The sequence below is a fragment of the Ambystoma mexicanum genome, chromosome 1q, assembly GCF_040938575.1.
Source record: "Ambystoma mexicanum isolate Mex_15411 chromosome 1q, UKY_AmexF1_1, whole genome shotgun sequence".
Classification (NCBI taxonomy): Eukaryota; Metazoa; Chordata; class Amphibia; order Caudata; family Ambystomatidae; genus Ambystoma; species Ambystoma mexicanum.
Window position 1 is genome coordinate 456,955,840 of NC_090922.1, and position 14,097 is coordinate 456,969,936.

The 14,097-nt window shown below is 41.5% G+C and overlaps 1 protein-coding gene across 6 annotated transcripts in view; it reads left to right on the forward strand.

Moving 5' to 3' along the window:
• The window catches only part of LOC138528623 (serine/threonine-protein phosphatase 2A 65 kDa regulatory subunit A alpha isoform), a 1,423,294-nt gene that overhangs the window by 735,831 nt on the left and 673,366 nt on the right, over nt 1-14,097 (forward strand). For all 6 annotated transcript variants that reach the window (XM_069640443.1, XM_069640434.1, XM_069640450.1 and 3 more), the window contains exon 11: nt 7,125-7,185. In XM_069640443.1, coding sequence (XP_069496544.1) covers nt 7,125-7,185 — 61 coding nt within the window. The remainder of the gene's footprint in view (nt 1-7,124; nt 7,186-14,097) is intronic.

Here is a 14,097-nt window from a genome sequence, read left to right on the forward strand (position 1 = left end):
TTATAATAGTGTAATGTTATACAACTGAAGAGTGAAATAAATGTATGTTTTTACTTGAAAACCTTGAGTCAGTGTTTGCCTGAATCATAGTAATTGCTGTCCTTTGTGTAACTATCTGATACTGCTCACTTACTCTTGAGATAAGTCTGGCTGCTCGGCCATCGCTACCACTTTACCTGTGTAGTACAGGCTTGTACCAAAGGTGAATTTGTACTGTCACTTGTAGTCTTAATTGTGTGTGGTGTTCCCAAAGGGTACTGCATATAATTCTGCCTAACAATCTCCAATGGATAGTGTTCACAGTTCCAGGGGATGGCTTCCTTCCCCAGGTTTCTCTTCACCAAAGTAAAAAGTTCAAAAAGAATAACCAAGTTCCTGTAGCCCAAGAGGATACCCCTTCCTCTTTATGTTGCATTTAATTCCCAGGGAAATGAGTTCTCTACTCATGCATTGCAGTTCAAAATCCTAAGGGTATAAATCTTCCTTTGGATTCCCTTTTTAAAATGCCACAACTTGGGTGTGTCCCCCAGACTCGCACAACACCTGGTATACTCCACTGCCAGGTCTTTTGTACATATCCTTTCAAGAAGGGGTATTGCTCTTCCTTTCTGTTTTACAAAATTTCTCTAGCTTGCCTGGTATAATCTCCTGCCAGAACTTTCAATTTTACAGATGTGAGCCCCAGACTCGCCGTTCAGCTCGTGTACTCTCCTGTCAGGACTTTCAACACAACAGTCAACAGCTTTGGGACCAAGGTGTATTTAGATTCCCCAAGTTCCCCTTTTCATTTGGGTACTTGTATTTTCCTTCTTCCCCAATTACTGGGACTATGAAGATTTGCCACGTTGCAAGCCGTAGGGATTCACCTCCCACTTGTGCTTGCGAGTACCTTCTCCCACCTGGTGCCCCAGCCTTCTACTATCGGCTCACTGGTGCTTGAACGGCTTCCGTAGGTTCTCTTTCGGGGCCTGCTTCGCTCCTGCTCTCTCTCCCATATGGACGGCTCAGATCTGCAGCAGATGGTATGCACTGTGTGGCCCTGGCTTCCCTTGCCGGCACAAAGCTTACGCTGTGCTTCGTGCCCCTCGTCTGTGTCTCCGGTGCCTGTGGGGTTGTGCCGCCAACACAGACGCTGCCTTTCCTGCTCTGCGTTCCGCTCTTCAGCTTCGCTCGTTTCCTTCTTTTTCTCCACTGTTCCCTCGCGTCTCTGTGCTCGCTTGTCCACCTGTCAGCTTGGCTAACCCAGCGTAGGCTAGACGGTTGAATCAAAAGGTTGTTGCTCAGCTGTTCAATCTTTGAACTCCCGCAACTGAAAAGGGGAGATGCTCAGAGCCAGTCGGATTCCTCCAACTACTAGATGGCTTGTTTTGATTGTCGAGCAATCTTCATTTCTGGTTGCCCTCTTCCTCGTGTCAGTGTTTGTCATTAGGTTGGTTTCAGAATATTGGACACTGTCAAGAGGCGTTGTAGGTTGCTGAGGGGGATTATTACAATATGCATTCAAAGCATATGGCATGGAGGGGATATTCCTAAAGACATTGTCACATCCGACAATGTCTCACACCCCTCGCACGCCTCTTGAGGGTCGCCTCCCCTGCATGTGATCCTCCCTCAAATAGCCACCCCCAGGTTTAGAAATCACCTAGAAACACTTGTGTACAGGCGCGTTATATATGCCATATCCTATCATATCCGGTAGCGTCTGCCGCCCCCTGGCCACATGAGGAGAGGCTAACTCTGGGAAAGGAGTGATGACATCATCAGATTCATCACAACACCTTAATGGCTACAAAAGAAGGTACAATGGGGAGGAAGGATAGCTCAGGGGCAACCCGCTCATCTTGGAGCAAGACAGGTTTGAATCCCGATCCCGCACTTAGAAACTACTTATTAAGCGGGCTATAAATGAACAATTATAATTATAATGTTTTTTTAATGCAGTAAAATGGTTTGCGCCCTTGCTGAAGCCAAAACGATAGAATAGCTGTCACCAAACTACTCCCTAAAGCTTGTGTATGGTGAGAAAATCACCCGAAGACAAAAATGGGGGTGCCTGAGAGGGTATACACGCATTTCACCGCGGTATTTTTCATCGCGTGTTTTTTCATCGCCGTTTTTATTTCGAAAAAAACTCAATCGTTTTTTTTTTGGGGGGGGTTAAAAAATTAAATATGATTGTGGGTGTAAGGGATTAAAAAAAAGGGGGAGGTGCATGGGGGGGTAACCCCCCCCAAAAAACAAAAAAAAAAGAGTTTTTCGAGAAAAAAAACGGCGATGAAAAAACTCACAATGAAAAATACTGCGGCGAAATAACGTAGAACCCCTGAGAGGCAACCCTGGTACTGGGCAACTAAGGCATGGCCCAATGTCATATATCTTATATATGGTAAAAATGGATCTAATGGCACAGGGACTTAAGGAGAAGCCCCTCTGGCCACCAAAATGATTTCAACAAAACAAAATAGACAGGGGAGGAAAAAATGGCTCTAGAAGCCCATTGATTGGAATTCTTGCTTAACCATTAGGCTTCATGGCATTGGGCATTTCCTTGATTCCAGTTTGTTCATATGGTCCTTGCAGTTCTCCCTTAGGAATGCAATGGTCCCAGTTTACCGGGGACAAAAGGGACAATATCAGTGACGGAAATGGGCCTGGGAGAATAGAAGAACCTGCACAAGACTGATCCTGGAAATTTAATAGGCAAATGCAAATTATACAAAAGGAAAAATCGGTCCTGCCTCAGGACAGCAGCGGTGGTGACCTAGTTCAGCTCAGAGAAGCATACTGGTGGCAGCAGCTTCCAAAACCAAGGTTGGAGACTCTGGTGATAAACACGGCGCAGCAGTGATAAAACAGTGGTAAAAAGGCCTGAATTAATGACCCAGGAATGGAAGGCCTGGCCCAAACAGATGAAAAGGACCAGCAACAGGACGAAGGAAGACTCCAGAATGACACACAGCACACAAAATGCAAACACGAACGCAGGCAAGCTACCCCAATCGCACCAGTATGGCCATAATGGGGCTTAAAATCGGCTACAATGGTTTTATGAACCCAAATCTTCCATTTGTTAAGCAGACCTGCACAATTCGGAAAAAGCCAGCAGAACTGTGTGTAGGAACAGGGTTCCTGCTTATGTGTACCTATACTCACAGGGGTTGCTGCTGCCAGCCCACTAATCCCATAAGGGGATTTAAAACAAAGGTTTTGGTAGCCAACCAATCAGGTTTGCCCTGCCAAACATCCAGTCTCACCCCCACAGGAAGTGTAGTGTCTTCCCAGGGCCAGAAGTTGGACTAGACCAGTTCAAATCACTATAGAGGGTGCCATGTCGGGCTACAAAGAGCCCATGTGTGCACAGCATCCATTTTAGGTCTGCCTTGTGGTTTCCATGAACAAAGAGAACCCTTAAAACCAAAACAGGGGGAGAATTAGTCTTTAAAAAAAAACATTATTACCCTAATGTCTACCATAAATATTAGCCTCCCCCCAAAACCAATGTAGTGTTATACAATCAACCTAGAGCAAGAATCGGGGCATTAGGAAATATCTGTTAAGAGATTCATTCTCAGCCATCATTCTCTTGCAGCCAGCCATCCTAACAATAAACCTACTCCTTGTGTGAGGAAGAAAGGCATCAGCTGGCTGGGATTAAATTAATGTATACACCGCTCTTCACTGTCAAAAAAGGAACATCTCAATCTTGTGATACATATATCATGGGTTTTATAGACTGGTAACAGATGGCACAACAATGTATGCTAATATCACTTTAGATTTTAACATGTTCTTATTGGTAATTTTACTAAAATGTCAAAGTATCATTTGTGCCCCATTGGACAATAAACACTTTCTAGTCACAAATTTAAAAAATATGAAAAAACTGCTTTGAGTTGTGACGCATTTCTTCAGTGTTTTAGGGCATACTGTCCAAAGCCAGCTTCCCTATCCTTGCTTTCAAGAGTATAAGCCCGTTTTGTTTCTTGAATCACACTACAGAAAACTACATATTCTGCCATCTCACTGTTCCCTGGCTTCTGTCCCGGCAAGTTTGCACACAGCACTATATTTTCTGTGTTCTCAGCATTTTTTTAAATATCCTTGAAAGCTAAAGCTTATAACCATTTATAATGCCATGGCTATCTTTTGCTCACCTATGCACCAGAAATCTATATTCTGTGTTTAATGTTTGTGTGTAATGTAAGCATACTTATGTTTTATGTTGCCTTGAATATTTGTGTTTAACTACCGAGACAGACAATATTCCAGTTTTTTACGAAGTTGGACAGGAGAGAGGGGTATTGGCCCTAGCTACCATATTTATTTGTCTGCCATAACATAAGAGGTGGCGAAGCATAGACCTCCTCTACATATCCGTGCCCTAGGAGCTAGATGGGCTTCCATATGACCATACACTAAAAAACGGCGATAGATTGAGGGGGCCTCCTCTGACCTCCAAATCCGAAACCAAAAAAATAAAGTGGGGGGAAAAGCAAAAGGAGGATGGGTCCCTAAAAATGAGGCTACAGAACTCCAAAAACTGAAAATCAGTAGTGCTTTAGGCACCAGGGACACTATGACTGAGTTTGTGCACAGCAGTCTGATGTCACTGTTCCATTTAAAAGATGAGGAATTCTGTATTTTCACATTAGATAAGGTTACCTTCATTTGACATTCTATGGGCTGTAAAAAAGGGTCCTCAGTCAGCATAGGTTTGCTTGTTTCACACCATTATTCTCTGCCTTCTTGAGAAGCTATGAACGTTGGGGCTAGAAAAATTCATTCATATTAAATGTTATCTTAATGACCTGCTGACTTTTGATTTTATTTTTACCATTCACATAGTTGTCAAACTGACTTTCAAATGGCATACCTGGCAAGGTCACGCTATCAAATAGATTTCACCAGGATGTATGTGACAGCTATTCAAAATCGTAGCCATTTTCTTTATCGAATACTGCACCCACATTTCAAATGCGTTTGTTCCCTTCAGCGAGAATGTCTCTTCCCTCTTAGAAACATGTTTTCTAACTGCATTGCTCCATGAGGCTTTTGAACCAATGTTCACAGTTGTGCTACGTTTCATTTCTTAAAAGGTAGCTTTTTTGGTTGCTGTTGTACCTGCTGTGTCAGTGGGATTCAGGCTCTTGGAAATGTCTGAACATTATACAGGTTTCACAAAGACAAGAGTCCTTCATACCCAGCCTACCTTCCTCCCAAAAGTCTTTTATGTCTTAAATGATCACCAGTAGATCTCCCAACCCATATTCTTTCTAATCCAATCACTAGATTTGGAAAGCATACTCCACAATTTAGTTGTTTGCCATACTTTAAATTATCTTTTAGCACAAGAAAGTTTTTTCCATCTCCACATAGGTCATTCATTCTGACGTAGTGGTGTACATGAGAGGTACTGTTGCCGTATCGGTGGGTACATGCATTAGACTATAAATATTAAAATTAGAGAGGTGTGGCTGTTTAGTGGGGTACAGTGGTGGCTACACCCCGTCTGCACCATCTGGGTTGAGATTGTTAAGGTTGTGGGTTTCTCTTTGGTCGTAAGTGGGCTTTTCCTGGCATTGCCTCCCATAGCTCCTAGTGCGTGGTCCCCTCCCTGTAAATTCTAAGCGCTCCCTCTTCTGTCGGGTGCTAGTTAGTGATTAATGCTCCTACATCTCCAACTACAGTCCCTGTTCTAAGGCTTTGGGGGTTGGCTTAGCCCAATTTATTTATTATTATTTTAATTTTATTTTTTAGTTTATTCCGTCTGGTACAGAGTTGAAGAGCCAGGTTTTGAGTAGTTTGCTGAATTTTAGGTGGTCCTTTGTATTTCTTTTAGGAAGGTGTTCGAAGTTGTTGCTGCCAGGTGAGAGAAAGAGGTTCCCCCAAGTTTTTTTCTTGTGCATGGTTTTGGTTGCAAGCGGATGTCGTTGAGTGGTCTTGACAGTTGGTAAATGGTTATTTTCTTTTGTAGGAATTCTGCTCCTTGGCCGTTGTAGTTTCTTTCAATTCCTCTTGGGTTCTCCTGATTATTAGCCCTGGCTAGGCGATGGGCCTGTTTGGCCCTGCTTTGGCTGCGATTTCTCTTATGGGTCTGCTTACTCCTTTCTGGGGTCTTTTGAATGTCTGCCCCATATGGGCTATGGGTCTGCTGTACCACCATATACCCAATTTCCATGCTGCATCGTGTACCTTCACTACAGTGGCAGGATTTGGGGTTGTAGGCAGTCTCCTGGGCGTGCGCAGACCCGTTTCCTCATCCTGGCATCAGACTGCGTGGACGGCTGTTTTGCCTCGGTTCTTCCCACTGTCTGGGAGGAGCAGGTCGCCATATGTCTTGGTCTCAGGAAGTGGTTTCCTCTCCTAGCGGTCCCAGCCTTGGCGGGATCTCTGCCGCCAGTGAAGAGGCAGCCCTCTGCAGGCTAATTTGGGTCCGTGCCCACCACCACAGCGACTGTGTGGCTCACCCTTGCGGCTCCTGCTGAGGGGGTAGGACTTTCTCCTTTTTGCGGCAGCGCAAGTCAGCATCTCTCACAGTCGGCTTCCATTAGGCAGACTATTTTGAAGAATGTATTTGGCTTGGCTAGGGATTAGGTCCATCTATCCTCTGGCATTTGTTTGCTTTGGTATCTGCCATACGTATGTTTGGGATAGCGGACAGGATGTTATATTAAGAATCTGGTGCTCACGATGACTAATTTTCTCCTTTACTTCGCACATCCCTTCCCTACGCTTAAAACGTACACATCTCGTAGGTGTATCGGAATGATGCAAATGATTGGCTGGCAAAGCTAAGGGTCTTGTTAAAGTGCAGCCCAGCCTTTCCTTTGCATGCACTCTGCATTCAATCTTGTTGATAAAGATAATGCTCTCCAAAAATGTTCTGTCCTGTACTTTTTGGGCATGACATTTCATGAGAAAGGAGGAAAAGGGATGATGCACTAGAAATAAAGTGGTCACCAATTTGCGCTAGTAGTGTATCAAGAGCAATTTATGTTTGCACTGAGCAATAAAGATTTGGGTCTTTGAGAAAGTGTTTGTTTGGCTCCTTGCATTACTGTTCTTGTTCTCCATGAAATGTGTAGGATTACCTGCTCAGTTAAATTCTGCTTGTTACCTTGCAGGGGGTGGAGTTCTTCGATGAGAAGTTAAATTCCTTGTGCATGGCCTGGTTAGTAGATCATGGTAAGTATTATTGAAATGTGCTGTATGAATGAACAGGTGATCTTGGCAGCAAATGACATATGAACAAAAAAAAGAAAATAAAAGCGGAATACTGCTTCCTGGACGGCACTCTTCCTCAATCATAAAAATCACCCAGATACGTCAGAAAAGGATCTCCATCAAACGTCCTTTATTTGTTAAATGCAGTGGACAAGGCTTCTCATTTAAACACTTGTGCATACGAGAAAAGAGTCCTTCTTTGCTTTCCCTTGAGTTTCCCTCTCAGACCTAATGCGTGTTTCTCTGAGTGACATCTTGGAATGGTAAAAGGTATATACATATATATTTTACATCCAATGTGTTGCTTATAAAGATGTTACAAAATACCAACCAAGATACTCATAGGCTAATATATTATCCCCCTATCAATCGTATTTTTAATTATACATGATTTTGCAATATTTGGCGTTTTCCTGTGTTTTTTTCATGTGTTTTTTTGTTTTGACAACAAACATTGCAATCCCCAAATTGTCCATAATGACTCATTTATAGAGATACTTCCTTATCTTCTTCCCTTATTACAATTTCCATATATCTAAAGTGCCTCGCGCTTTCAATAAAGTGCATTGTGCAATATGTGTTTCCACACTTCTCAAACAATTCGTGCTGTCATAAGTCATGTATTAACAAGATAAAAAATATATGACCAACATTCTTTTGAGAGGTCACTTCCATTTAAGTTACCACAGCATAAAGTCTCAAATGCCATTACCAAAGTGCAATGTGCATTATAGCTGCCGATGTTTCCAATTTTTCCAAGTTTCTATTCCCTTGAATAAAGTGCTTAGTGCATGATAGCATCGTTTAAAATACTTTTGGCAACAAAATGTCTCTCAGTATTACAAGGGGTAAAAACAATCATTTTTCATCCTTAAAAATAGAATGCAGTGTGCATCATAATAGTCAATATTTCACCACCTCCACTGTTGCTTAAATGCTGGGTAAAGTGCATTATGCGTAACAGCAGCAGATATTCTGTGTCATATAAGTGACAAATGCTACAAGTAAAGTGCTTAGTGCAACACAAAAATCTTGCAAAGGTTTTCACTGATTATAAAAAAGTCTTCTTATCAGAATAAAGTGCTTAGTGCATTCAGTATATAACTTGACTAGGATGTTTATAAGTACCATGTGTGATAAAACACAATATTCATGACACAGTTTACCCTGGTTAATAAAAGCCTCTTTGCCCAAAATAAGGTACTTAATGCTTTCACTATATATGGTCACTCCTTAACAGGAGGGGAGAAAAAAAAGGGGACACATAGGGGACAGGGGAGAGAGGAAACAAAGGAATGGCGTATTTACCAAGTGTTTAAAAAAGAGCTGTAACAGGTTGAGAAAATGCAACCATGTTCCAACAGATGTGTTGATTTTAAAAAGCCTCCTACATGTTAAGAAATGTAAGGACTGTTATGTAAAACAGTGTTTTAAAAGAAAGTATATGACAAAGAAAAGCAGACCTAGAGTGGCCTCATGTTCTGGGATAAAGCATTCATGTTCTTATATCTCTTCTCTATTTTGCTTTGTGTGTTTTATTTATAGGCATAAGTCAGATAAATCAAAAACATCAAAAAAGTCAAAAAAACACTTTTAGTTTCCCACAAATGTATAGAGCTCCTCGTCCTTGTTGTGGCCATCTGGGTGTTTTGTTTGGTAATCGACAATATATTTACATTCAGTTTGTCTCAACCTCAGTTCTCGATTACCCCCTCTCAGATTTGGTAAGATTTTGTCTATACCATAATATCTAAACGATGAGACATCTCCATTGTGTTTTTCCTCAAAATGCTTGGCTAGGGGGTAGGTTGGGTCTTTGTTTTTAATCGCACGAAGATGTTGCAAGATCCGTAGTTTTACTTCTAATTTCGTACTACCTATATACCATAGGTTACATCCACATGTTATCACATAAACCATATAAGTTGTTACACAGGTAATATGTTTCTTGATAGTCACTTCCTTCTTAGTTAGAGGATGTATATAGTTCTTCAAAGACACCCCATATTTACAGGCCTTGCATTTGGTACATTTATAGAAACCCCCCTGATTGCTTAATAGCCATTGATTTGATATCTGTATCGGGGTCGAGAAAAGATTTGGTGATAGTTCTGATTGTAGCGATTTCGCTTTCCTGAAAGTCACACTGGCATTCTTCTGAATGTGTCCTGCGATGTCTGGATCTCTCTGTAATAGTACCCATCGTTTGGCCAGAATTTTTTGAATGTCTTTAGCTCCATTGTTGTAAGTTGTAATGAAGCGTATATTGTCAGATTTTGTTTCCAGTAGCTTCAATTCATTTTTCTCCTTATTTCTTCTGAAAATCTCAGCTCGTGTCTGTTTAGTACATTGGTTAAACGCACTATTGATAGTCAATTTCTTGTAACCTCTTGCCATAAAGTTAATTGCTGTAATTTTGGCATTTTTTTCAAAAGTTTTGTTTTCACTACAGTTCCTTTTCATTCTTAAGAATTCGCCATAGGGTATACTGTCTTTTAGGCATTTCGGATGTGCGCTCTTGGCATGAAGCAGTGAATTGGTACTTGTTGGTTTCCTATATGTTTCAGTCGTCAGTGCTTCATTCTTTACCAAGATCTTAATATCCAAAAATATCACCTCAAAAAGATTGTGCTGTTCGGTGAATTTCAAATTGGTATCATGTGCGTTCAAGATGTTAAAGAAAGCCATCCATTCTTGTTCACTGCCATCCCATAATATAAATAAGTCATCAATATAATGGCGCCAAAGGATCACCTTGTTTGTGTGTATTGATAATGTTTCCTCGGAGAACAGTTTTGCTTCCCAAGCCCCCATAAATAGGTTTGCATATGTTGGTGCTACCGTCGTGCCCATTGCTGTACCACACAGTTGTTTGTAATGTTGGCCGTCAAACATAAAGGCATTGTGTGTGAGACAAAAGAAAAGCATGTCCAATAACATTTGTGAATGGTCTCTAAAACTTAATGATTTGCTAGATAGAAATTTTTTGATGGCTTCCATACCTTCTTGATGTCTGATACATGTATATAGAGATATCACATCCAACGTTACTAATAAGTACCCGATCTCCATGGTATTAGATCGACTTGTTGGAGAAAGTCAGATGTATCCTTGACGTATGATGGCAGTGTCTGGACAAATGGAAACAAGAATTGATCTAGGTATTTTGACGTATTCTCCAACAGAGAATCAATAGATGCCACAATTGGCCTTCCCGGTGGTGTTCTTTTGCATTTGTGTATTTTTGGTAAAAAGTGGATTATTGGCAGTATTGGAAAGTCCTTTGTTAAAAAAGCCTTTTCTCGTGCATTCAAAAGGCCCATTTCGTGCCATGTTTTGAGCTTTTCATCATATTCCATCTTATATGACTTGTATGGATTTGCTGGTAACTTTTCATAATTATCCAGTTGTCTCAATTGGCGTAAAGCTTCTCCCTTGTAATTTTCTGTTTTCAAAATCACAATGTTTCCTCCCTTGTCTGATGAACGTATAACAATTGTTTAATCTTGTTTTAAATTCTTTATTGCTGTCCGTTCTTTTGAGGTTATGTTGTGGTACATTTTCCTTTTAGCAGAGGCCAGTTTCTTCAGATCGTCTATAATTAGATCCTCAAAAAGGTCTGAGTGCCATATTGTTGGTCGGAGGAATAAATCTGGATTTTTTCTTTAAAGTGCTCGGTGCTGGCATGTTGGTAAGGAGATTTTCCGGTACATCGGAGGACCATTCCAAATCAGATGTATTCATGTCTGTCTCATCTTTGTCTGCTTGTAATTCTGATAAAGTGCGCAAAGCTGGTATGTCTCTAATGGTAAGGGCCGATGGTATTTCTGATTCTAAGTGACAGGATGTATCGTTGATGTTTACTCCTGCAAAGAATTTTGCCAGCCTTATTTTTCTGATGAATAGATGTAAGTCCACTCTGCATTGCGTATAATCAAAGTTGGATGTCAGACAAAAGGATAAACCTTTGGACAAAACTTGAATTTCTGTGTCCGTTAATATTCTTTCTGACAGATTGACGACTTGTGCATTTTGAGTCATCATTATTGCTTGTTTCTTGATCTTCCCAGAGCGTGTCTGCGGGGCTCCTGATTGTCCTCTCTTTTTTGGATTTGCCTTGGCCCCTTCTCCCCCGTCTGTTCTTCCTCTTGTGTGTTTCGACTGATTCCTGCCTTGCGTGTTCTTCCCGACCTGGTGCAGGAGTTTCATCTCCTCTAAAAAATTCAATCTTGGTAGGGGTTCATTCGTACCACTTGAGGTCGAGATATCCGTGGATGAACCTGCGCTCGTTTCTATCTCCGATTCCTCATCTGATATAACTGCGATCGAATTCTGTTTTTGGTTTTGTATTCCCTTTCTGATGGAATCATATTTTTTAGAGAAGGTGTAAATCCTTCCACTGGCATAGTCCTCTTTATCACGTAGAAACTTCCTCTGTTTCCTTTCTTTTATCTCTTCTTCATACTTGTTGATGTTTTTATCCATCTGTACTTTAAGCTCATTAGCTGTTTTAGATTCTGCACCCATATATACACTTGATTCCAATAATTCTTTTTCTTTCAGGGCCTTTGATCTGTCACTTTTGGCGTATTTCACCAAGGTTGTTAGCATTTTAAAAGAACATTCATTTGTGGCTTCTCCCCATTCCTGTAACATTTGTGGGTCCGGATCTTCATATGTTGGAATAGTCAAAATTCTCAGACCCCTTGGTATCCGTGTATTGTCAATATAGTTTTGCAAGGATTTAATTTCCCACCATTTATTTGTTTCTTTTTTATGCAATTTTTCCAGTAGTGCCATGGACTGTTGTATTGATTTAGATTGGCCAGTCTGTACTTGTGGCGTGCTTTTCTTTGGATTAATACTTTCACTGAACAAAGCGGAAGCCTCCGCACCCCTGCTTTGCTCCTTGTCCACCATACTCTACAATATCTGTAAAAACGTATCTGGTATGAAAACGGTGCAAAATATTGCTTTTCCCAAAAAGAGAGAAAAGCCCTGTTTTTTCTCTGGCAAAGTCCGTGTTTTAGCCACGAAATTTCAGGACACCGTGTTTAATAACTGGATGGATAACATGCTATGTCATCAAAGCTTTCAAATTGCAGAAATCCGGGAATATTGTATTATATGTACATTATTAGTACAGATTTTGTGGAAGACATTGTCACACGTGCAATATGCACCGCCTACCTTACAGATACCTCCCGTGTCCTCCGACTCGAATGGCGCTGCTGTAGAACTATGCATGCACGGCTTCTCTGTCCTCCGTCAATTCTGTTCCCTTTACTCTGCGAAACGTTGCTCTGATGGGCATCTGCGTCGCTGATCCTCAGTAAACAAAAACGGTGCTTCTTTCCGACTTGCTTGCGACGAGCTCAATCCTTGATTTGTTTTCTCAAAAAGCATTCAGCAATGCATGGGTGCCCGTCCCATACGCGGTCGGTCGCGTTAATACAAGAACAAAAAAAAGAAAAAAGCGGAATACCGCTTCCTGGACGGCACTCTTCCTCAATCATAAAAATCACCCAGATACGTCAGAAAAGGATCTCCATCAAACGTCCTTTACATATATATATATATTATACTGGTGCTTCAAAATTGTGTACAGCTTCTAGCTGCAGCAAGTTTCTGGTTGCCTCTTATCAAATATATGATCATTCAGGTCTTTACAAAAAAACGATTCACCTTATTTGACTGCCGATTTCCTTTACTTTGAAGGCGTGGGACAGCACCTGTTCGAAATCCCTTTTCCTTTTGTTGATAGCTACAGGGCGAATTACTAATTTTGTTGACAGAGGTCAACTAAGAAGTAGGCAAATTAACTTTTTTCACTCAGCTTTTCACGGACGGTCACTGCACCCAAAAGTATCTAGGTTAATAGCCTTGCCCCTCTTCACTCTTTATCCTCCAGGGTTCTAAATTAGGATTGGATAATCAGGGGCTACAAACAGCTCCTGGGTATCCAGCAGTAAACTGTCACCAGGAGCTAGCACTGCACTGGGTAATGAGGAGCTAGTACATGGCGTAACACAAATCTAACTTCCACATAAAATGCAATTATTTATGACCCCCTGGCCCTCATTACAAGTTTGCTGTTCTGGAAAAAAGTGCCGATAACAACAGTTAACAGCACCTTTTCGGGACCAGCAAACTACAAGTCTGCCGGTAGGTTTAGTGAACTACCGGCAGGTTAGGCCTGTTGGCAGTTCACTGTCCCTACCGGCAGACTTGTAGTTGACCTGCTGGTAGTTCAGGGCCCTACCAGCAGATTTTTCACTGAAGCACCCGCACCGTTACTTCAGTGTTCCCATTCCTGTGTATGGGACTCCACAGGAATGGTACCTTACCATTCCGCCGCCGCCCGTAATATCCCATTATTATCGGAATATCGGGCGGCAGAAACCGTATGGTGAGTCTGGCAGACTCGTAATGAGGGCCCTTATGCTTTAAATGTCATAAAGGTATGTCTGAATGTTTCTTTTTAGATTGTCCCAAATGCACAGTTAAGTTTACATAGTTGTGTTTCTTCAGCATCAGTTGGCCAGGGGAGCCAAAAGTAGCTCCTGGTGACTGAGTTTTAAGGTACCCAGGCTCTTCTAGGCTATAAGCAGGAGCTAAATCTAAATAGCTTCCAGCTCCCCTCAATTTCGAACCCTGTCCTCATAGTTTGTTTTTGGGTCTTAAAGCATTAATACAGTGTAATTTCTACATCCATTGTTGGCATAATTACTTGGGATAATTAATTTAACAATGCTCAGTTTATCTACCTAAAAAAGGATGACGAGGCAGAGTGTCTCCAGCCTGGATTTTAAACTCACTGATGTTTGCACACACTTCTATGAACATCTTGGATGGGTACAGTTGGCACTACGT